General features: G+C 42.1%; 1 protein-coding gene across 1 annotated transcript in view; it reads right to left on the bottom strand.

Moving 5' to 3' along the window:
* The window catches only part of LRRC56 (leucine rich repeat containing 56), a 407,692-nt gene that overhangs the window by 195,673 nt on the left and 189,168 nt on the right, over positions 1-22,851 (bottom strand). The window contains exon 9 of the mRNA XM_030201285.1: positions 19,918-20,095. Coding sequence (XP_030057145.1) covers positions 19,918-20,095 — 178 coding nt within the window. The remainder of the gene's footprint in view (positions 1-19,917; positions 20,096-22,851) is intronic.

The following is a 22,851-nucleotide window of genomic DNA, read 5'->3' as shown; positions in this document are numbered from 1 at the left end:
ATAACTGACTGTATCAAACGCAGCTGTCAAGTCAAACTGTAATAAAATAGCTGATTTACCATAAGCAAATAACGATTTTATCTCAGAAACAAAAACCAATACGACTGATTCTGTTGAGTGGTATGGTCTACAACCAAATTCTAACAGATGTAGACAATCAAATATCATTAAATAATCTGACAATAATTCACATACATATGCCTCAGCTAGATTAACAATCAATATTTGTTGGACACAGTCGAGGACCTTGAGAAAAGGTCCTGATGAAATAGTTTGGGGCTTTGAGGATACCAGAGACAGAAAAGCATGGGAACTGTGCCATGACAGCAGAGCACATTTGTAGAGATTGTTGATGCATGAGGATCCAGAGGAAACTTCCCTTGCTATTAAAATTGATCAGGCGCATCATGTATGTTGAGCTGAGAATGCCAACTTACCGAGAGATATTCTTATATTCTTGCTGGATTTTCAATTGAAAGAGAGAACAGAAGACAAGGCCTTGCTTAATATTTTTCCCACAGATAGTGGCAGACAGAATCCAGTCCTTGAAACAGAGTGAATCGAAACTGTGAGGCGTCGGAAGTGAGAAGGGGTTCCTGCCAGACTGAGAAGCAGAATCTTCGACAGTTGGTTTAAGGAAGAGGAGTTGTGGTGCAATGGCTGCTGGGTGTTTTTTTCACCAGGCAGCTAGCTATAAGTTAAGTGCTGTGCCTACATTTCTAGTAGTTTGGTTTGAGTTTGTGCAGTGAGAAATGTGAAATGAGACATGAGAAAATTTATTAATAAAGAGTAGCATATTAAGTACTAATTTTTGAGAAATGTTACACTGTATATTATCCTTTGCTAAGTCACACTGAATTATTTTGTATTGTTTTGTAAGTACAGTTTTATATATATTGATGGGGAACCATTAATGAGCTACAGTGGGGACAATGGTTTAGTGACTTATATTTTGGAGCCTTTATAGCTAGTTAAAGAACAACTCTAAGGCTTCTATGTAAAGCTATTGCTTATTATTATTGCATTTTTTTTGTCTTGTATTGCTGCACGTATGAAAAGAATCACATGATAAGAAGCTTTTCAACAGCACAAGGTGTGCTTATAAACCAGTGGGGATATTCAATGATTGAGAAGCTTGTCCACCCTCTAGGGTAGTAATCCACCTTGTAGTGGATATCCCTGCATGGGTGAGTTATATCTCTGAGAATTCCCCTTACCAATTAAAAAATTGAGGGAATATAATTTCCCCCTTATTAGTGTTTATTTTTTGTACAGCATGATAAGACTGAAAAATTATTATAGCAGGGAAGTGTTATTTCCTATTATAACATTGAGTTATATATATAGGTTTTCCCACATTTTTCTGTCTTTGTACTTCAGTTCTTTCTTCTTTTTTCTATCTTTGGAGGCAGCAATATAGAACTGTATGGAAGCAGGATTGGAGAAGATAAACAGGAAGTCCCAAGATGCATCCTCAGGAAAGCAGCTAAACCTTACATGGCGCCGAGTGCCAAGTAAGACAGTTTGTGGTGGATGTAGAAGGCAGGATGGAGAAGGTCATCAAGCATGAGAACAGATATGATCCTGAGAGTTGGAGCTTGAAGCAGAGCGGGAGAATACTGTGTGAAGGGAAAGAATATACGTACATCCGCCAGGCCAGAATGATCAGACAGATAAAGAACATATCTCTCTATATAAAAGGCAACCCCAACGTTCTGAAGCCTCCACGGAAGTTGAGGCGCCCGAGATATCCGGTGTGCACTGGAGTGTCTGCACCGCCCTCGCGTCAAAACGTCATGACGTCGAGGGCGGAGCTATGACACTCGACGAGGGCCGAAACAGAAACGCCACAGTGAACAAGGCAAGTAGCTCGGAGGGACGGAGGGAGGGGGCCCCTTGCTAGCGCCCGTTTCATTGCGCTCAGAAACGGGCATTTTTTCCTAGTATGTTAACAAATTAGAAAAGCTAGCAAATTTGGCAACAGTATTATAATGGATGATTTCAATTACCTCAATATTAACTGATTAAATGTCACATCGAGGAGTGCTAGGGAGATAAAATTCCTAGACGTAATAACTGACTGCTTCTTGGAGCAACTGGTTCAGGAACCAACAAGAGGGGGATAAATTTTAGGTCTACTCCTTAGTGGATTGCAGGACTTAGTACAAGAGATAATGGTGTTGGGTCCACTGGGAACAGTGATCATAACATAATCAAATTTCACTTAATAACTGGAGTGCATTAGTGGCATTTAATTTTCAAAAGTTAACTATGATAAAATGAGTAAATTGGTTTTAAAAAAAACCCTGAAAGGCTCAGCTGTAAAGGTTATGACTTTAAATCGAGCATGGATGATGTTTAAAAATACCATTTTGGAAGCCTAGACCAGATGTATTCCACGTATTAATAAAAAGTGGAAAGAAGAGCAAACGATAACCAGCATAGTTAAAGGGAGAAGTGAAAGAGGCTATTAGAACCAAAAGGACATCTTTCAGAATATGGAAAAAAAGATCTGCAAGAAGAAAGTAAGAAGCAACATAAGCACTGGCAAGGTAGATGCAAAGCACTGATAAAGAAGGCAAAAAGAGAATATGAAAAATCTTGCCTCCGAGGCGAAACTCATAATAACTTTTTCAAGTAATATCAGGAAAGCCTGTGAGAGAATCTGTGGGACTATTAGATCATCAAGGAGTAAAAGGGGCAGTCAGGGTGGAAAGTAGTATACTATCCAGCTCATAATCGAAAATGATCGCCGGCCATTTCCCAACACAAATCGGGAGATGGCCGGCGATCTGGGAAAAGCGGCGAAATCGGTATAATCGAAAGCTGCTTTTTTTGACAGCATCGATGCTTTCCTGTCGCCTCGCCGGCGAAAGTTCAAAGGGGCGTATCGGCGGCGAAGCAAAGGCGGGACATGGGCAGGTATGGGCGTGGCTACCAGATAGCCGGCTTTTGCCGATAATGGAAAAAAAATACGGTGTTAAGCAGTATTTCACCGGGTTTACTTGGTCCTTTTATTTTCATGACCAAGCCTCAAAAAGGTGCCCAAACTGACCACCGGAAGGAAGCGGAGATGACCTCCCTGTACTCCCCCAGTGGTCACTAACCCCTCCCACCAAAAAAACCCCACTTTAAACACTTTTTTTTCCAGCCTGTATGCCAGCCTCAAATGCAGTACCCACCTCCATGACAGCAGAATGTGTTCTGTCCTCCGACAGCCTTTTCCTGCTTGTGATGTGGCTCTGGGGTGAGTGTGACACCTTTTGTTATTTGCACTGCAGAGTCACATCAGCAATGCAATATGGTGGGTGTAGGTATTGGTAGTTGGTAGGCTCTACTCCCATGGTGCTTTCCCCCTGCTTACTGGGTCAGAGTGTGCCCTGTTTTGTTTCCTGTTGTAGTCCATACGGTAGTGGCTATTTTTGTAAGCCAGTTTTAGTTCCCTTTCCTGTGTTACCCACATTAGAGAACTTAGTTATTACCTTGAATGGTGCTGAAAGAGGGCATTGTACACCACTGTGCCAGCTCTGACCTACTGCTAATCTTAGTACCAGGGGACTCTTTGCCAGTGGGGTACAACCTCTGATCTGCAGTTAACTGTGAGTAAACGTGCATATTTCAAGAAAGGACTTTTTCAGAGAGATTAGTCTTCAGGTGTGAACTGGTGTGCCAAAGTTATATAGCAGCAATAAGTCCTAGAGGCTGTATGCAGGTCCCTGGAGCAGTTTTAGTGGGTGCAGTACATTTGTGGGTAGTGGGTTTTTTTTTTTTTGGGGGGGGGGGGGGGGGGGCTCAGCTCCCAAAGTAAGGGAGCTATGCACGTGGGAGCTTTTCTGAAGTCCACCACAGTGACCACTAGGGAGCCCGGTTGGTCTCCTGCCATGTCAGGGGGGCCAGTGCACTAAAAATGCTGGCTCCTCCCATGGCCAAATGCCTTGGATTTGGCTGGGGTTTGAGATGGCCGACATAACTTTCCATTATCGCTAAAAAACGAAGCCGGCCATCTCAAACCCCTGCCAAATCCAAGGCATTTGGCTGGATGGAACCGTACAGGGCCGTGCCAAGGGTCTGTGGCGCCCCCCTGCAGAAGATCAGTTGGCGCCCCCAGCGCCCCCTGCAGACGAACAGTTGACCCCTGTGAAAATGATCACTACCCTCCCATCCACGTTCCTCTCTCCCCTGCCCTCCCACTCCCATGTCCCAACTGCCCGCCCTCTTCTCCCCCCCCAAGATCCCTTTTAAATTTACCTCCATCCGGCAGCGAAGGCGCAGCATCAGTGAAGGAGGCGGCGCTCCCGACGTCTCTACTAGTCTTCCCTTCGCTCAATGTCCCGCCTTCTTCTGAAGTCATTTCCTTGACGTCAGAAGAAGGCGGAACACTGAGCGAAGGGAAGACTAGTAGAGATGTCGGGAGCGCCACCTCCTTCACTGATGCTGCGCCTTCGCTGCCGGACGGAGGTAAATTTAAAAGGGATCTTGTTGGGGGGGAGAAGAGGGCGGGCAGTTGGGACATGGGAGCGGGAGGGCGAGGTAAGCATGGTGTGGCGGGGCGCCCCCCCCAGAGGACGGCGCCCTCCTGCCGTGCTTACCTCGCTTACCGTGTTGGCACGGCCCTGGAACCGTATTATCAAAACAAAAGATGGCCGGCCATCTTTTTCGAAAATACAGGTCTGGCCAGCTGTTTGCAGCACCGCCAAAATACATTGCCGGCTATGTATTTCGCCGGCGTCGTTCGATTATTCCCCTCCACGCCATACTTTGTATTGTTATTTGAATATTTTTACTGCTGTAATTGCCTATTGCTCATGATTGATCTATTCTTACTGTACACCATCTTGAGTGAATTCCTTCAAAAAGGCAGTAAATAAATCCTAATAAATAAAATAAATAGCTAGCAGAGAGGCTGAGTGAATTCTTTGACTTGGTCTTTACTGAAGAAGATGTAAGAGATCTACCCTGCCGTCATTTACTATGTTACTATCAGGCTTATTTTCGAAAGTGATCGCCGGCCATTTCCCGACATAAATCGGGAGATGGCCGGCGATCTCTCAAAAGCGGCGAAATCGGTATAATCGAAAGCAGCTTTTTTGGAAGCATCGCCGCTTTCCCGTTGCCTCGATGGCGAAAGTTCAAGGGGGCATGTCAGCGGCGTACCGAAGGTGGGACATGGGCAGGCACAGGCGTGGCTACCAGATAGCAAGCTTTCGCAGATAATGGAAAAAAAAGCGGCGTTAACCAGTATTTCACCGGGTTTACCTGATCCTTTTATTTTCACGACCAAGCCTCCAAAAGGTGCCCCAACTGACCAGATGACCACTGGAGGGAATGGGGGATGACCTCCCCGTACTCCCCCAGTGGTCACCAACCCCCTCCCACACTAAGAAAATACAAATCAAAACCTTTTTTTTATCAGCCTGTATGCCAGCCTCAAATGTCATACTCAGCTCCCTGACAGCAGTATGCAGGTCCCTGGAGCAGTTTTTAATGGGTGCAGTGCACTTCAGGTAGGCAGACCAAGGTCCATCCCCCCCCCCCCCCCCACCTGTTACACTTGTGGTGGTAAATGTTAAGCCCTCTAATCCCCCCCAAAAGCCCCTCTACCCACATGTAGGTGCCCCCTTCACCCATAAGGGCTATGGTAATGGTGTAGAGTTGTGGGGAGTGGGTTTGGGGGTGGATTTGGGAAGCTCAGCACCCAAGGTAAGGGAGCTATGTACCTGGGAACTTTTTTGGTATTGTTTAAATATTTTTAGAAATGCCCCCTACGGTGCCCGGTTGGTGTCCTGGCATGTGAAGGGGCCCAGTGCACTACAAATGCTGGCTCCTCCCATGACCAAATGCCTTGGATTTCGCCGGGTTTGAGATGGCCGGCATTTTTTTCCATTATCATGAAAAACAAAACCAGCGATCTCAAAACCCGGCGAACTCTGGCATTTGGCCGGGCTAAACCATATTATCGAAAAAAAAGATGGCTGGTCATCTTTTTCGATAATACAGTTCCGGCCAGCTGTTGCGCCGCCGCCAAAATACATCGCCGCCGACGTTCGATTATGCCCCTCCACGTTATGTTACCTGTACCACAGATGGTTTTCAAGGGTGACAATGCAGAAGACCTGAAAGAAATCTCAGGGAACCTGGAAGATGTACTAGCCAAATTAACGAATAGTAAATCATCTGGACCGAATGGCATACACCCTATGATATAGAATGAACTCAAATATGAAACTGCAAATCTGCTGTTAGTGATCAGTAAACTGCTGTTAAAATCATCTGTTGTACCTGAAGATTGGAGGGTGGCCATGTAATGCCTGTTTTTAAAAAGGGGTGATCCAGGAAATTACAGATCGGTAAGCCTGACTTCAGTGATGGGAAAAACAGTGAAATATCATAAACAATAAAATCACTGAAAACAGACAAACATGGCTTATTGGGACAGAGTCAACATGAGAAAAGTAAAGTGTCATGGGATAGGAGGTAATATTCGTTTATGGATTAGAAATAGCTTGCTGGATAAAAGAACAGAAGGTACAGTTAAATGGTCAATTCTCTCAGTGGAGGAGAGTGAATAGTGGAGTGCCCCAAGGATCTGTACTGGGACTGGTGTTATTTAACATATTTATTAATGATCTGGAAATGGGAACAATGAGTGAGATGATTAAATGTGAAGATGACAAAAAACTATTCAGAGTTGTTAGAATGCATGTGGATTGTGAAAATTGCAGGTAGATCTTAGGAAGATGGAAAACCAGGCATCCAAACGGCAGATGAAATTTAATGTGGACAAATGTAAAGTGATGCACATTGGAAAGAATAATCCAAATCATAGTTATTTGATGCTAAGATCCACCTTAGGAAGTCAGCACCCAAGAAAAAGATCTAGGTGTCATCATAGGCAATACCCTGAAATCTTCTGCCCAGTGTGTGGCAGCGGGCCAAAAATGCAAACAATGCTAGAAATTATTAGGAAAGGGATAGAATATAAGACAAAGAATATTATAATGTTTCAGTATCGCTCAATGGTGCAACCACACTTTGAGTGTTGTGCGCAATACTGATCACCGTAGCTTAAAATAGATATAGCAAAAATAGAAAAGGTTAAAAGAAGGGCGATCAAAATGATTAAGGGGATGGAACTCCTCTCATATGAGGAAAGGCTTAAGAAGTTAGGACTCTTCAACTTGGAAAAGAGATGGCTTAGGTGGGATATGATAGAGGTCTATAAAATACTCTTTCAAAAAGTACAAAGACCAGGGGACACTCAAGTTAAATGATAATTTATTTAAAACGAATAGGAGGAAATATGTTTTCACTCAACGAATAGTTAAGCTATGGAACTTGTTGCTAGAGGATGTACCACCATCGGCTAGTGTATCTGGGTTTAAAAAAGGTTTATACAAATTTCTGAAGGAAAAGTCCATAGTCTGCTACTGAGACATACATGGAGAAAGTCACTGCTTGAATCTTGCTACTATTTGGGATTCTGTCAGGTACATGTGACCTGAATTGGCCACTGCTGGAAAAAGGATACTGGGCTAGATGGACCATTGGTCTGACCCAGTATGGCTGTTCTTACGTTCTTATGAACTAAATGGAACTTTACCCTGATATTTGAGGATTAAATTATTTACAAAGGCCACGAGATGGGGAGTGGGCACTGAATTTGGAATGGGAAGTTTGGAAGGGTATGATAAAGACAATAAATGGATATTGGCTATTTGCTGAGAGGGAGGTGGTTGGGGGAGTTGTACTTTGTAATACGGAAGAGTTGATGGTATAAGAGTGATAAGATGTGCATGGTTGAAAGGGATGCACGTACATATGAGCAGAGCAGTGGAAGGGAGTTTTGGTAATCGTGGGTGTGGTGGGGCTAAGGGATAGCGGGTTGAGGCTGTGAGTCATAGTACTCAAAGCAGGTAGAGGTTACGTGGACCTGTGATGGGGGTAGGGGGTTGGGAGGATGAGTGGTTTGGTCGGGTAGTGGGATGGGATACGTTATCCTGGGCAAAATGAAGAGGTGAATCTTGACTACTACAATTCTAAATATGGCTAAACGATTATGAATACAGACAATGAATGTGAAGGAACTAAATTAAACGCAAAAATGGAGCCTGTTGTTTAAAGAAGCAAAGCGATCATTGGCAGACATATTGTTAGTACAGAAGCACACTTAAGAGATAGTCTGGAACCCTTATTGCATAATAAATATTACTTGTATGTATATCTAGCTGCAAATAAGGTAGGGGAGTAGGCATCTTAATTTCTAGTAGGTATAGGGTAGAAGTACAGGGAATGGACGGGGATCAGGTGTGTGTGTGGGGGGGAATGCTTCTTATTCCTGAAAATAAGGATGGAGGTTGTATAAATGGATATAGGATGTATATGTGGCCCTAATACTAATCACGGAGCCTTCTATTGTCACCTTAGAGAGAGGTTTCAGACTTTTGGGAATGGTGTAACAATTACTAGAGGTGACTTCCTTACAGTAGACCCTACCCTGGACTCCTCTAAAGGTATATACTCACCGGGGCTAAAACACATAGACGATGACTCCAGCAGTTTATGAAAGAGTTACAGTGTGGCATCATAGAACAAGAAGACAGAGTGAATACACATTTTACTCACCACCACACAATTCCTACAGTAGGATTGATTTGATTCTGATGGGCAGGAGGGAGGTATCTATGGCGAAAGAGATCACAACACAACAATGATTTTGCTACTGAGAGAAAAGCATGTGATTTATACTAAATTGAACCCGCCGATTCCAAATATTAACTCCAAATTTGCCTGACAAGTCTAGATTTTAAGTTATACATGCAACGCCTATTCACTTATAATATTAATGCATTATATATTGGAAATATTCCAACGGACCTGTCCGGACGCGCTCAGACAGGTCTATTGGCTGATGTCAGCAGTAAGTATAAGGCAAGATGGATAGACACAAATGTGTTAACGATCCGGACAATTTCTGCTACATATGTGGCAAATGCACTACTAATGATCAGCGCAAGAATCTGACAAAGCGAGTGCGCCTTGCTTACAAGTATTACTTTGACTGTCAAATTGGAGATCAAGATAAAAGCTGGGCACCTCATGTTTGTTGCACTTTGTGTTACTCTGGGCTAATGCAGTGGTTGAATGGTAAAAGGAAAGGAATGGCTTTTGCAGTGCTGATGGTTTCACGTAAGCAGAAAAATCACTATTCAGACTGTTATTTTTGCATGACTAAAATCGCCGGATATTCAAAGAGAAACAAGTCACAAATTGTGTATCTTAACTGTGAGTCTGCTCTTAAACCAGTACCACACGATGTAGAGAATCCAGTGCCTGCCCTTCCTGCAGCAGGAACAGCAATTGAAACTGACACTTCTGATCCTGATGAAGAAGATGTTGATTGGCATGATGTATTTCCTAATCCAGAACAACTGAAGGGTCAGCTGCACTTGCTGAGCCAATCAGATTTAGATGATCTGGTAAGAGATCTGTCATTATCTAAAGAAAAGTCAGAACTGCTAGCTTCTAGACTTTGGGAATGGAATTTGTTACAACGAAGCACCACAACTTCACACTTTCGTCATTGACACACTAAGTTAGCTGCACACTATGCAATGGAAAGTGATGTCTGTTTCTGTACTGATGTAAATGGTCTTATCATGGAGTTAGATGGTACACATGTTCCCAATCAATGGAGGCTATTCATAGACTCTAGCAAAACGAGTTTGAAAGCTGTATTGTTGCACAATCGTAACGAAAGACCATCTGTTCCATTGGCTCATGGGGTTGGAATGAAAGAGACCCATGCTTCTATGGAGTTAATTTTGAAAATGATCAAATACTCTGAACATAAATGGAATATTTGTGCTGACCTGAAAGTGGTAGCACTGCTGCTTGGCTTACAGTTAGGGTACACAAAGCATATGTGTTTCTTGTGCCTATGGAACAGTCATGATTGACAAAAATCATTACAAAATGAGACAGTGGCCTCTCAGAGTCGGGCACACAGTTGGTCGGTACAATGTACAACACAAATCACTGGTCGATCCACTTCAAGTTTATCTTCCACCACTTCACATTAAACTTGGTTTAATAAAAAATTTTGTAATTGCACTTGATCGTGATGGAAATGGCTTCCAGTATTTGAAGGAGATGTTTAGCACACTGAAAACTGAGGCTTAAATAAAGGCCGAAATTTTTATTGGCCCTGAAATCAACAAACTAATGCATGTTGACACATTCAGAACAAAACTCAACCCTCTGGAACTTGCAGCTTGGGATGCATTTGTGCTAGTAGTGCAGAACGTCCTTGGGAACAGACGTGCTGAAAACTATGCTGAACTAGTAGACAACATGCTTAAAGCATATGAACATCTTGGCTGCCGAATGTCATTGAAAATGCATTTCTTACATTCCCATCTTGACTTTTTCCCACCCAATTTGGGACACGTAAGTGACGAACACGGAGAGAGGTTCCATAAAGACATTTCTACAATGGAGAACAGATATCAAGGCCGCTGGAATCCCAACATGATGGGGGAGTACTGCTGGTTTTTGCAACGGGAAAATATGACAGGTCACAAACGCAAAAGAAGATGCCTGAAACACTTTTAACACTACTGGGCCTTGCTGAAGGAAGACTTTTAAACTGGAATATGAGACTTTTTTGAAATTTTGTTATTCCATTACATTTTCATATACTGATTACTACGAAAACTTTGATGTAGATCAGATAATTGTTGGAGTAAAACTCGTTCTGTAAAAAAAATATTCAATGCTTTCCAAGTGCTCAATTCATTTGGGCAAACTTATGCATAACAAAATTTCCTGACGTGTTACAACAATTCTGACTTCGGATTTGGAATACGCACACTGAATTTAGTATAGGACAAATGTTTTTTGCCCAGTAGCACACGAAAATGTTTTTGTTGGTGTGCATAATTAAAACAGTGGTCTGGTCAGACCACCCAGGGGTTGTAGCTAAAAGATTGTTCTTTAAAGAATGGAAAAGGGACCCAAATGAAGAAAATAAGAAGCAACATAAGCACTGGCAAGTCAGATGCAAAGCATTAATAAAAAAGGCTAAAAGAGAATATGAAGAGAAACTTGCTGCAGAGGCTACAACTCACAGTAACAACTTTTCCAGGTACATCAGAAGCAGAAAGCCTGCGAAGGAATCTGTGGGATCGTTAGATCACGAAGGAGCAAAAGGAGCGCTCTGGGAGGACAAGTCCATTGCCGAGAAACTGAATGTTTTGCTTCTGTCTTTACTGAAGAAAATGTAAGAGATTTGCCCGTACTGCAATTGGTTTTCAAAGAGATGATGCGGAGGAACTGAAAAGTCTCAGTGAACCCGGAAGATACACTGACCCAAACTGACAAATTAAAGAGTAGTAAATCACCTGGACTGGATTGCATACATCCAAGGGTACTCAAAGAACTCAAGCATGAAATTGGTGATCTGCTGTTAGTGATATGTAACCTGTCGTTAAAATCGTCCATAGTACCTGAAGATTTGAGGGTGGCCAATGTTTTTAAAAAAGGATTCTAGGGGTGATCCAGGAAATTACAGACCGGAAAGCCTGACGTCAGTGCCGGGCAAAACAGTGGAAACTATAATAAAGTATAAAATTACAGAACACATACACAAACATGGTTTAATGGGACAGAGTCAGTATGGGTTCCGCCAAGGAAAGTCTTGCCTCACCAAGGCGTGATAAACATGAGGATAAAGATGAGCCAGTTGATGTAGTGTATCTAGATTTTCAGAAAGCTTTTGAAAAAGATTCTCATGAGAGAGTCCTGAGAAAATTAAAGAGTCATGGGCTAGGAGGCGAGGTTCTGGTGTGGATTAGGAATTGGTTATTGGACAGAAAACAGAGTGTAAGGTTAAATGGTCATTTCTCTCAATGGGGGAGGGTGAACAGTGGAATGCCACAGGAATCTGTACTGGGACCAGTGCTATTTAACATATTTATAAATGATATGGAAATTGGAACGACGAGTGAGGTGATTAAATTTGCAGATGATACAAAACTATTCAAGGTTGTTAAAAAACGTGTGAACTGTGAAGTATTGCAGGAAGACCTTAGGAACTTGGAAGACTGGGCATCCAAATGGCAGATGAAATTTATTGTGGACAAATGCAAGGTGATTCACATTGGACAGAATAATCCGAATCATAGTTACCTGATGCTAGGGTCCACCTTGGCGGTTAGAGCACTCAAGAAAAAGATCTGGGTGTCGTTGTAGATAACACGCTGAAATCTTCTGCTCAGTGTGTGACGGCAGCCAAAAAAGTAAACAGGATGCCAGGAATTATTAGGAAAGGGATGGTGAATAAGACCGAAAATACTATAATGCCTTTGTATCGCTCCATGGTGCGACTGCACCTTGAGTACTGAGTTCAGTTCTCGTCGCTATATCTCAAAAAATATATAGTGGAATTAGAAAAGGTTTAAGGAAGCGTGACCAAAATAATAAAGGGGATGGAACTCCTCTCGTATGAGGAAAGGCTAAAGAGGTTAGGGCTCTTCAGCTTGGAAAAGAGACGGATGAGGGGAGATATGACTGAGTTCTACAAAATCCTGAGTGGTGTAGAACAAGTAGAAGTAAATCGATTTTTTACTCATTCCAAAAGTACAAAGACTAGGGGACACTTGAGGAAGTTACTTGGAAATACTTTTAAAACAAATAGGAGGAAATATTTTTTCACTCAATAAATAGTTAAGCTCTGGAACTCTTTGCCAAGGATATAGTAACAGCGGTTAGAGTATCTGGGTTTAAAAAAGGTTTGGACAAATTCTTGGAGGAAAAGTCCATAGTCTGCTATTGAGACAGACATGGGGAAGCAACTGCTTGCCCCAGGATTGGTAGCATGGAATGTTGCTGCTAATGGGTTTCTGCCAGGTACTTGCGACCTGGCTTGGCCACTGGTTGGAAAACAAGATACAAGGCTAGATGGACCATTGGTCTGACCCAGTATGGCTACTCTTATGTTATGTTCTTAAGGATAATCCCTGTTCAATCATCATATTAATGTCATCTTTATCTTAAAAAAAGAAAAATATAATACAGTGGTGGAAATAAGTATTTGATCCCTTGCTGATTTTGTAAGTTTGCCCACTGACAAAGACATGAGCAGCCCATAATTGAAGGGTAGGTTATTGGTAACAGTGAGAGATAGCACATCACAAATTAAATCCGGAAAATCACATTGTGGAAAGTATATGAATTTATTTGCATTCTGCAGAGGGAAATAAGTATTTGATCCCCCACCAACCAGTAAGAGATCTGGCCCCTACAGACCAGGTAGATGCTCCAAATCAACTCGTTACCTGCATGACAGACAGCTGTCGGCAATGGTCACCTGTATGAAGACACCTGTCCACAGACTCAGTGAATCAGTCAGACTCTAACCTCTACAAAATGGCCAAGAGCAAGGAGCTGTCTAAGGATGTCAGGGACAAGATCATACACCTGCACAAGGCTGGAATGGGCTACAAAACCATCAGTAAGACGCTGGGCGAGAAGGAGACAACTGTTGGTGCCATAGTAAGAAATGGAAGAAGTACAAAATGACTGTCAATCGACAAAGATCTGGGGCTCCACGCAAAATCTCACCTCGTGGGGTATCCTTGATCATGAGGAAGGTTAGAAATCAGCCTACAACTACAAGGGGGGAACTTGTCAATGATCTCAAGGCAGCTGGGACCACTGTCACCACGAAAACCATTGGTAACACATTACGACATAACGGATTGCAATCCTGCAGTGCCCGCAAGGTCCCCCTGCTCCGGAAGGCACATGTGACGGCCCGTCTGAAGTTTGCCAGTGAACACCTGGATGATGCCGAGAGTGATTGGGAGAAGGTGCTGTGGTCAGATGAGACAAAAATTGAGCTCTTTGGCATGAACTCAACTCGCCGTGTTTGGAGGAAGAGAAATGCTGCCTATGACCCAAAGAACACCGTCCCCACTGTCAAGCATGGAGGTGGAAATGTTATGTTTTGGGGGTGTTTCTCTGCTAAGGGCACAGGACTACTTCACCGCATCAATGGGAGAATGGATGGGGCCATGTACCGTACAATTCTGAGTGACAACCTCCTTCCCTCCGCCAGGGCCTTAAAAATGGGTCGTGGCTGGGTCTTCCAGCACGACAATGACCCAAAACATACAGCCAAGGCAACAAAGGAGTGGCTCAGGAAGAAGCACATTAGGGTCATGGAGTGGCCTAGCCAGTCACCAGACCTTAATCCCATTGAAAACTTATGGAGGGAGCTGAAGCTGCGAGTTGCCAAGCGACAGCCCAGAACTCTTAATGATTTAGAGATGATCTGCAAAGAGGAGTGGACCAAAATTCCTCCTGACATGTGTGCAAACCTCATCATCAACTACAGAAGACGTCTGACCGCTGTGCTTGCCAACAAGGGTTTTGCCACCAAGTATTAGGTCTTGTTTGCCAGAGGGATTAAATACTTATTTCCCTCTGCAGAATGCAAATAAATTCATATACTTTCCACAATGTGATTTTCCGGATTTAATTTGTGATGTGCTATCTCTCACTGTTACCAATAACCTACCCTTCAATTATGGGCTGCTCATGTCTTTGTCAGTGGGCAAACTTACAAAATCAGCAAGGGATCAAATACTTATTTCCACCACTGTATATTATTAGCATAGGTAAAATAATTTATACTCTCTCTCTCTCCATGTACAAAAACCCAAAGATGGCATTAAAACCTATATTGTGGGAGTTGACCCAGTACACATTACTGGAATAGGCACTCTACGTGCCTACAATCCTTGATAGAGGTGACGAGGTTCTTTTCTCTCTAGACTTCAACCATTCCACTCTTCATTGTTTGGCTGCCCTTTGCATCTTGGGTTCAGTCCTATTATGGTATCACTCTTAATTACAAGACAGATCATTTCAAGCCCTTTGGTCTCACTATCTAAAAAATAATCAGAATTCCCCATGGCTCAGTATTGGGACCCATCCTCTAATATGTTTCTTGCAATTTTGATTCTATTCCTTCAGATGCTTGGGTTCATCTCTTACATCTATGCTAATGATATTCAATTCTTATTCTCTCTTCCTTCACAATCAGTTTGCATCATTTCTGAAATCTCACATAAACTAAATAACATTCAAACTTGCTTTCCTGTAATGGATTAATGCTAAATGCTTCAAAGACAACTGCTGTCCTTTTCCCTTTTGTGGCTCTTCCCTTTACTTCCCTGCCTACTGAGTATTCATGACTCTCAGATACTCCTAAAGTTTGAAAGCATGGGTATTGGAGTTTGTCCTCTCCCTGTGCTGTGTAGATGTTCTCGAGTCAAGTGTGCAAACTTATACCTGAATTGCTAAATATAAGGTTTTACTAATTGGCTGAATCAAAAAAAAATTACAACTTCAAAGCATTGCAGGAGGATCTTGGAAAACTGGGTATCTGAAACAATGTGGAGAAGTGTAATTGATGCACATCAGGAACAACAACTCAAACTACAGCTATACAATGTGGTTCCACATTAGGAGTCACCTTCTACGGAAAGGATCTCTGTGTCACTGTGGACAATGCATTGAAATGTTTTGCTCAGTGTGTGATGGTGGTCAATAAAACAAATAGAATAATAGGAATTATTAGACTACACCTCGCATACTGTAATTCTGGACACTGCAGCTCAAAACAGATTATAGAATAGCATTTTAAAAAGGACGTCCCATTCAAAATAAGGATGTCCAAGTCAGTACGTCTCATATGGACGTCGATTTCTCATCTATTTTAGAACGAGATCTGCTGACATACCTGCCTTAAAATACATGAGAAATGGATGTCTGTGTATTGGTGACATCCAGCATGAACAACCATTTCATAAACTGAAACATCCAAACTATGAACAGGGCAAAATAAGGGACATGGATGTTAATTGTGACAACACAGGAATGTCCATGTTATAAAATGGCCACATATGCAGAGAAAAGGGGTAGCTAAATGGTTAAAGCAGTAGGCTGAGAAGAGGAGATAGGTTCAAATTCCATCCCAGGGACAGAAAAATACCTTCTGTACTTGAATGCCCACTGCTTCAATAGCCTTCAGGCATGCAGGTTTCTTATACATTCAGGTACAGTAGGTATTTTTCTGTCTCTAACAGGTTCACAGTTGAAAAAAAAAATCACAAACAGCTGAAGTAAGATTTGAACCTATGTCCCTTGGTTCTTAGCCTGTTTCGGGTTATAATCCTATTTGCACTGGAGTCTTGAGGCACCACAAACAAGAAAAAAAAGATTTGATAGTGTCTATTCTCAGTTCTCTCTTGGACTCAAGAAAGCCTGTGATAGAGGCCAAATAAGGAGATACTTGAAGTGTTTTAGGTCAGAGGAGAAAGTTCATGACATAAGCCTGGAGTTAAGCAAAGGGATCCTGGACTGGATCATGTTTACGCAGCCAAAACCTGAGCTGGATCTACCTCATTTAAATAAGTGAGAATGTAGCAGTGTGAGCAAGAGGGAAAGAGGAACCCGAATTATAACTACGTCATGCAAGGTTCCACATTAGGAGTCACAGACCAAGAAAGGGATCTGGGTGTCGTCGTTGATAATACACTGAAACCTTCTGCTCAGTGTGCTGCTGCGGCTAGGAAAGCAAATAGAATGTTGGGTATTATTAGGAAAGGTATAGAAAACAGGTGTGAGGATGTTATAATGCTGTTGTATCGCTCCATGGTGCGACCGCACCTCGAATACTGTGTTCAATTCTGGTCGCTGCATCTCAAAAAAGATATAGTGGAATTAGAAAAGGTGCAGAGAAGGGCGACGAAAATGATAAAGGGGATGGACGACTTCCCTATGAGGAAAGGCTAAAGCGGCTAGGGCTCTTCAGCTTGGAGAAAAAGCAGCTGAGGGGAGATATGATAGAGGTCTATAAAATAATGAGCGGAGTTGAATGGGTAGATGTGAAGCATCTGTTTACGCTATCCAAAAATACTAGGACTAGGGGGCATGCAATGAAGCTACAATGTAGTAAATTTAAAACGAATCGGATAACATTTTTCTTCACTCAACGTGTAATTAAACTCTGGAATTCACTGCCAGAGAATGTGGTAAAGGCGGTTAGCTTAGAGGAGTTTAAAAAAGGTTTGGACGGCTTCCTAAAGAAAAAGTCCATAGACCATTAATAAATGGACTTGGGGAAAATCCACTATTTCTGGGATAAGCAGTATAAAATGTTTTGTACTTTTTTGGGATCTTGCCAGGTATTTGTGACCTGGATTGGCACTGTTGGAAACAGGATGCTGGGCATGATGGACCTTTGCAGGATCATTTTCGAAAGAGATGGACATTCAAAAAAGTGACATAAGTCGGCACTTGGACGTCCATCTCTCATCGAGACGTCCAAATCGATATAATTGAAACCCGATTTTGGATGTCTCTAACTGAAGTCCGTCGCAAGGACGTCCAAATTTCAAGGGGGCTTATCGGAGGCGTGGTGAAGGCGGGACTTGGGTGTTCCTAAGACGTGGACGTCTTTGAATCATAATCGAAAAAAGCAGAGACGTCCATGACTACAACTTGGACGTTTTCACCCGGGCCTGTTTTTATTATGAATAAGGCACAAAAAGGTACCCGGAATGACCAGATGACCACTGGAGGGAATCAGGGATGACCTCCCCTTACTTCCCCAGTGGTCACTAACCCCCTCCCACCCTCAAAAACATTATTGAAAATATTACTTGCCAGCCTCAGATGTTATACTCAGGTCTATGACAGCACATGCAGGTCCCTGGAGCAGTTTTAGTGGGTGCAGTGCACTACAGGCAAGTGGACCCAGGCCCATACCCCCCTACCTGTTACATTTGTGGAGGATACAGCGAGCCCTCCAAAACCCACCAGAAACCCTCTGTACCCACATCTAGGTGTCCCCCTTCACCCGTAAGGTGTAGTGGTGTACAGTTGGGGGTGGTGGGTTTGGGGGCGGGGGGGGGGGGGGTTGGGGGGCTCAGCACACAAGGAAAGGGAGCATTTTATGAAGTCCACTACAGTGCCCCCTAGGGTGCCCAATTGCTGACCTGGCATGTCACGGGGACCAGTGCAATACAAATGCTGGCTCCTCCCACGTCCAAATGTCTTGCATTTGGACGTTTTTGACTTGGATGTCTTGGTTTCAAAAATCGCCAAAAGTCAAAAACGTCCAAATCTAAGGATGTCCAAATCCGAGGACGTCCTTGGTATTTTCGAAACGAAAGATGGACGTCCATCTTTTTTAAAAAATGAGCTTTTTCCCACCTCCGGATTTGGATGTTTTACAAAGACATCTAAATCCCAACTTAGACGTTTCTTTCGAAAATGCCCCTCTTGGTTTTTCCCAATGGCAATACTTATGTAAGTGTGTGGGCGAAATGCCTCAACACACATTGCCACTCAGAGGGATGAAAGTAAAACAAAACACTTTATATTCAAAAGAATGTTTATTATTATTATTAGCATTTGTATAGCGCTACCAGACACACGCAGCGCTGAACACCTGATACAAAGAGACAGTCCCTGCCCAAAAGAGCTTACAATCTAAATAATACAGACAGACAAGACAGTTACAGGTGAGGGAAGTAATGGGTGAGAAGGAAGGAAGGGACAAGGGGAGGGCAATTGTGGCTAGGAGCCAAAAGCAGTAGTGAAAAGGTGGGTTTTCAGCATAGATTTGAAAACAGGTAGAGATGGAGCTAGACTTATAGGTTTAAAGCCTCTTCCCTTCACAGGAGTGATAAACTAAGAATAAAAATACCTTTGAATTCAATTATAATCTTCGGCAGCACTGTTCCTGACAGGGCTCCACAGTCTCAGTGTACACTAGTCTGTTTTCAAGGTTAATTAAAACCAGGCCTGGCTTAAGGTCTCAAGTTTCACAAGGTTACAAGGTAAAACTTGGCCTACCTGAATTAAGCTTCTGCTGCTTGGACGTATGTGATGAAGGCATAAGCTAGAGCAGTGGTTCCCAAACCTGGTCCTGAAGGCACCCCAGCCAGTCAGGTTTTCTGGATATTCACAATGAATATTCAGGAGAGAGATTTCCATTCACTGTGCCTCCAGGACCAGGTTTGGGAACCACTGAGCTAGAGGCTTCTCTGGCCTGACTATGCTTATCAGGCTGCCCAACCCCCCCTTTTCCAGCTGTACCTCGACTAAGGCATGTGGCTCTGTGAGGAAATGTTGTTAAGGGAACTGGTAAATTTCTATGTACTCCATCACAGAGAAACGTTTGAAAAGAGAGAGAGCCCAAATCCTAGTAAATCATTACATTTACATCTGGCCTAAAAGTTTTTCTCTCACACCCCCCTCAGGTCTGAGAAGGTAAGAAATGTGGTCTCTCCATTTACATTCTAGCCCTTGTATATGACCAGAAAGGAAATGGTGCTTAGGAAATCAGCTACACTAGTGTAGAATTCTTGTGATTAACAGCAGGTGAGTATATGAAGGATACTTAATCCAGATATCAAGGAACACATATGGATATGGTTTTTAAGTTTCCAAAACATGCAAAGTACCTTGATTCATAGGATATAACTGCAACCCTCTAGGACCAGACTTCAGCATGGATGGCTAATGCTGGAGTGATGGCAAAGAAGGAGCTTTCACAAATTTTAAACATTAATATGCCCTCTAAAAAAGTTGGAAAGAAACAGAGATCATAGGGGCCCTTTTACAAAGGCGCGCTAGCGTTTTTAGCGCAGGTTAAAAAAAAAGCAGGTGCTAAACATTAGTCGCCTATACATTTCTATAGGCATCATTAGTGCACCCTAAAACCACTGGCATGCCTTTGTAAAAGGACCCCATAATTTTAACAACAACTGAATTACCTAAAATTGTTTTGATGGTACAAAAGATTTTAGCTATTATTATAGAAAAAAAAAACTAGAGCTGTACCGAAACTTGAAAAGAGTTCTGCTGCACAGCCATCTTTAATAGACTCCTTCACCATGAGCCAGTCCTCGTTAATAGTAATAGAAGGCAGGATTCGTGTCTGCTCTGCGGGCACCTCATCCAAAAACTTCAAATGTGGAATAAGTTTCTTAACTTCTGCTCTGTAGTTATAGTCTTCAGTCTAAAAAGAAGAAAATGAAATTATGAATAAGTGTCAAAGCCACAGTTTACCCAGAATGTCATAAGGGAATCCTTGCACTTTGAGTATCCTGATGATAAAGTCATGGATGCTGTGCCCTGATATCAAAAACATTTTTAGTAGGGTTAGTTTTGTATTTGTAAATATATGGTACTTTCATTCTGCACAATTTTCTGTTTCCTAGTTTAGACAATAGCCTGTCCATGAGGGTTGAAACCTAGGATGGCTGTGTGGGAGGGAAGGAAAAAGAAATACCACTGACCCTTCTATTGTTTCACTCTACTAGAAGCCCCTTAAAGCAGGATACGCCAAGGAAACTTTAAAACAATCCAGGAACATAAATGATTAAAATGATTACACACTTTGACAATAAAGGACTTATATTATGAGCACTGCTTTGGATGGTTCCTGGGAAAGGTGTTCTAAAGCAGACATGAATAGAATGAAATGAAAAAAAAAAATCTTGGCCTTATAAGAAATGAACTTATTAGATTTATTTCACAAGATTTGATATACTAATCTTCACTCTACAATATCAAAGCAGTTTACAATATAATAATAAACTAGTAAACAAAACCACAAATATAGAAAGAAAAAAACAAAGAAAATGACACATAAGCTTGTGCATAAAAACATGATTCATTAGAGATAGGAAGGCAGTAGAACAACGTCAACAAAGATAGGTATAGAAAAGTCCAGGGCCCTGCTCTCTTCACCCACATTGCAAGCTAACCCCAACAAATGCTCAAAAATGTCCAAGTCATCTGAAATGACAAAGTTTTAACTCCCACCTTAAGGGGTCCTTTTACTAAGGTGTCCTAACAGATTTAGCACAAGCTAAATGAAGACGCCCATAAGAATATAATGGACTTCTTATCATTAGCGCACTTAGGGTCCTGTTTATTAAGCCACGCTATAGACACACTAACATTTTTAGCACGGGCTAACACTAGACACACACACTAAATTTTACCTTGCACTAAAAATGTTAGCGCACGTTAGTAAACAGGACCCTAAATCCATTAGTGCATCTTAGTGAAAGGACCCTTACATTTTTTATAATAACTTTCCTTGTATAACTTCATTCTAAAGAGCACTCCATAAGAAAGGTGTGAGATATTTAAAGGCAGTATACCTAGTACTATCCAGTCTAAGCTGTGCCTCAGATGAAAAAAGGATACCTGAAGGGCAACACGGAGTTAAAACAGAGTGTAGATATCTTGGGATTCCAGTATGCAAGGTACAACATGCCAAAATTAGTACCTTAAACTTAATACATACAATATAGGAAAGCCAATGCTGCTCTTGAAGCAATAAGATAACATGATCTGATCTCCTAGCATTATAAGTATTTTTACCGCCATATTTTGTATTAGCTGATGTCTTTATCTGATAGACCGGACTGCCAATAATCTAAGTGGCTGATAACCAACATATGAAGCACTGTTTTCAAATCTCTATCATTCAGATATTGTCCAATGGATCGAATCCTCCTCAAACCAACAAGAGCTTGTTGAATTGTATACTGTGTTGACAATTTCAGTAACATACTATGCCATATGATATATTGCTATTTGAACATTTTTAGAAACACAGAAACATGACGGCAGATAAAGGCCATATGACCCATCCAGCCTGCCCATCCTCTGTAACCCTTAATTCTTCCTGTTCCTAAGCAATCCCACATGCTTATCCCATGCCTTTTTAAATTCTGGAACAGTCCTCGACTCCACCACCTCCACGGGGAGGCCATTTTTACTGATGTAATTGTCTGCTGCCTATGTTCAATTTATTCTTGCTGTACACTGCCTTGAATGAATTTCTTGAAAAAGGCAGTAAATAAATACTAATAAATTAAATTAATATTAAATACAAGCAAAAGAAAGTTTACTATCCCATACAACTCTCAAGGAAACTTTTAACCTGAATAGGATTTTTAAGCAAATATGGATAGAAAGGAGGGGACCTTGATTTTAGAAACCAAACTGCTTCACATTTCTACGTGTTAACAGTCAGTTTGTAAATACTGAACTATTCTGAGATCTTATTCAGTCTATGTCCATTGTTTTTTTATTGTGGTCCAACTATTATGGACCACAAGAAACAGAATATCATCTGAGTACAAGTATGCAGTAAAACCCAGGTCCTGTTTAAGCGTTGTTAAAGGTGCCACAAATGCATTAAATAGTATGGGGGGCAAGGACAGACCCCTGTGAAAGTCTAAAATCAATAGGATATGTAGCAAAAGATAAACCATCTAATCTTTGGTTTGTGAAGCAGGAGCAGAACTAATTTAAAGTCACTCCCATAACATCCGATTCCTCTAACCTTGAAAGTAACATGATGGTATGGTCTATTATATCAAACGCTGCACTCGGATCTGATTGGATCAAAAGAACATCTCGATGAACCATAATTTCAGCAGCACCTCTTCAGAACAGAGATATTGTTATTGCACCCCCTTTGCACCTCCAGTGCAATGGTGTGCTGGAGCCAGTGCGGGAGCAAGACTTTTTACCATCCCATGGTAAGTTGTCTGAATGAGAGGGAGAGGGGAAAAACTATACTTGGATAGGAGGGCAGGGAGGGGGGCAGGGAAAGGCTGCACATGAATGGAATGGAAGGGTGAGGGGGGAAAGGCATATGAATGGAAGAAGGGAAATACGCAGCACACGAAAGGAAAGGAAGAGGGGAAATACGCAGCACACGAAGGGATGGGAGGAGGGGAAATATGCAGC

The sequence above is a fragment of the Microcaecilia unicolor genome, chromosome 4 (genome assembly GCF_901765095.1).
Source record: "Microcaecilia unicolor chromosome 4, aMicUni1.1, whole genome shotgun sequence".
Classification (NCBI taxonomy): Eukaryota; Metazoa; Chordata; class Amphibia; order Gymnophiona; family Siphonopidae; genus Microcaecilia; species Microcaecilia unicolor.
This window is presented reverse-complemented; position numbering and strand designations above follow the sequence as displayed.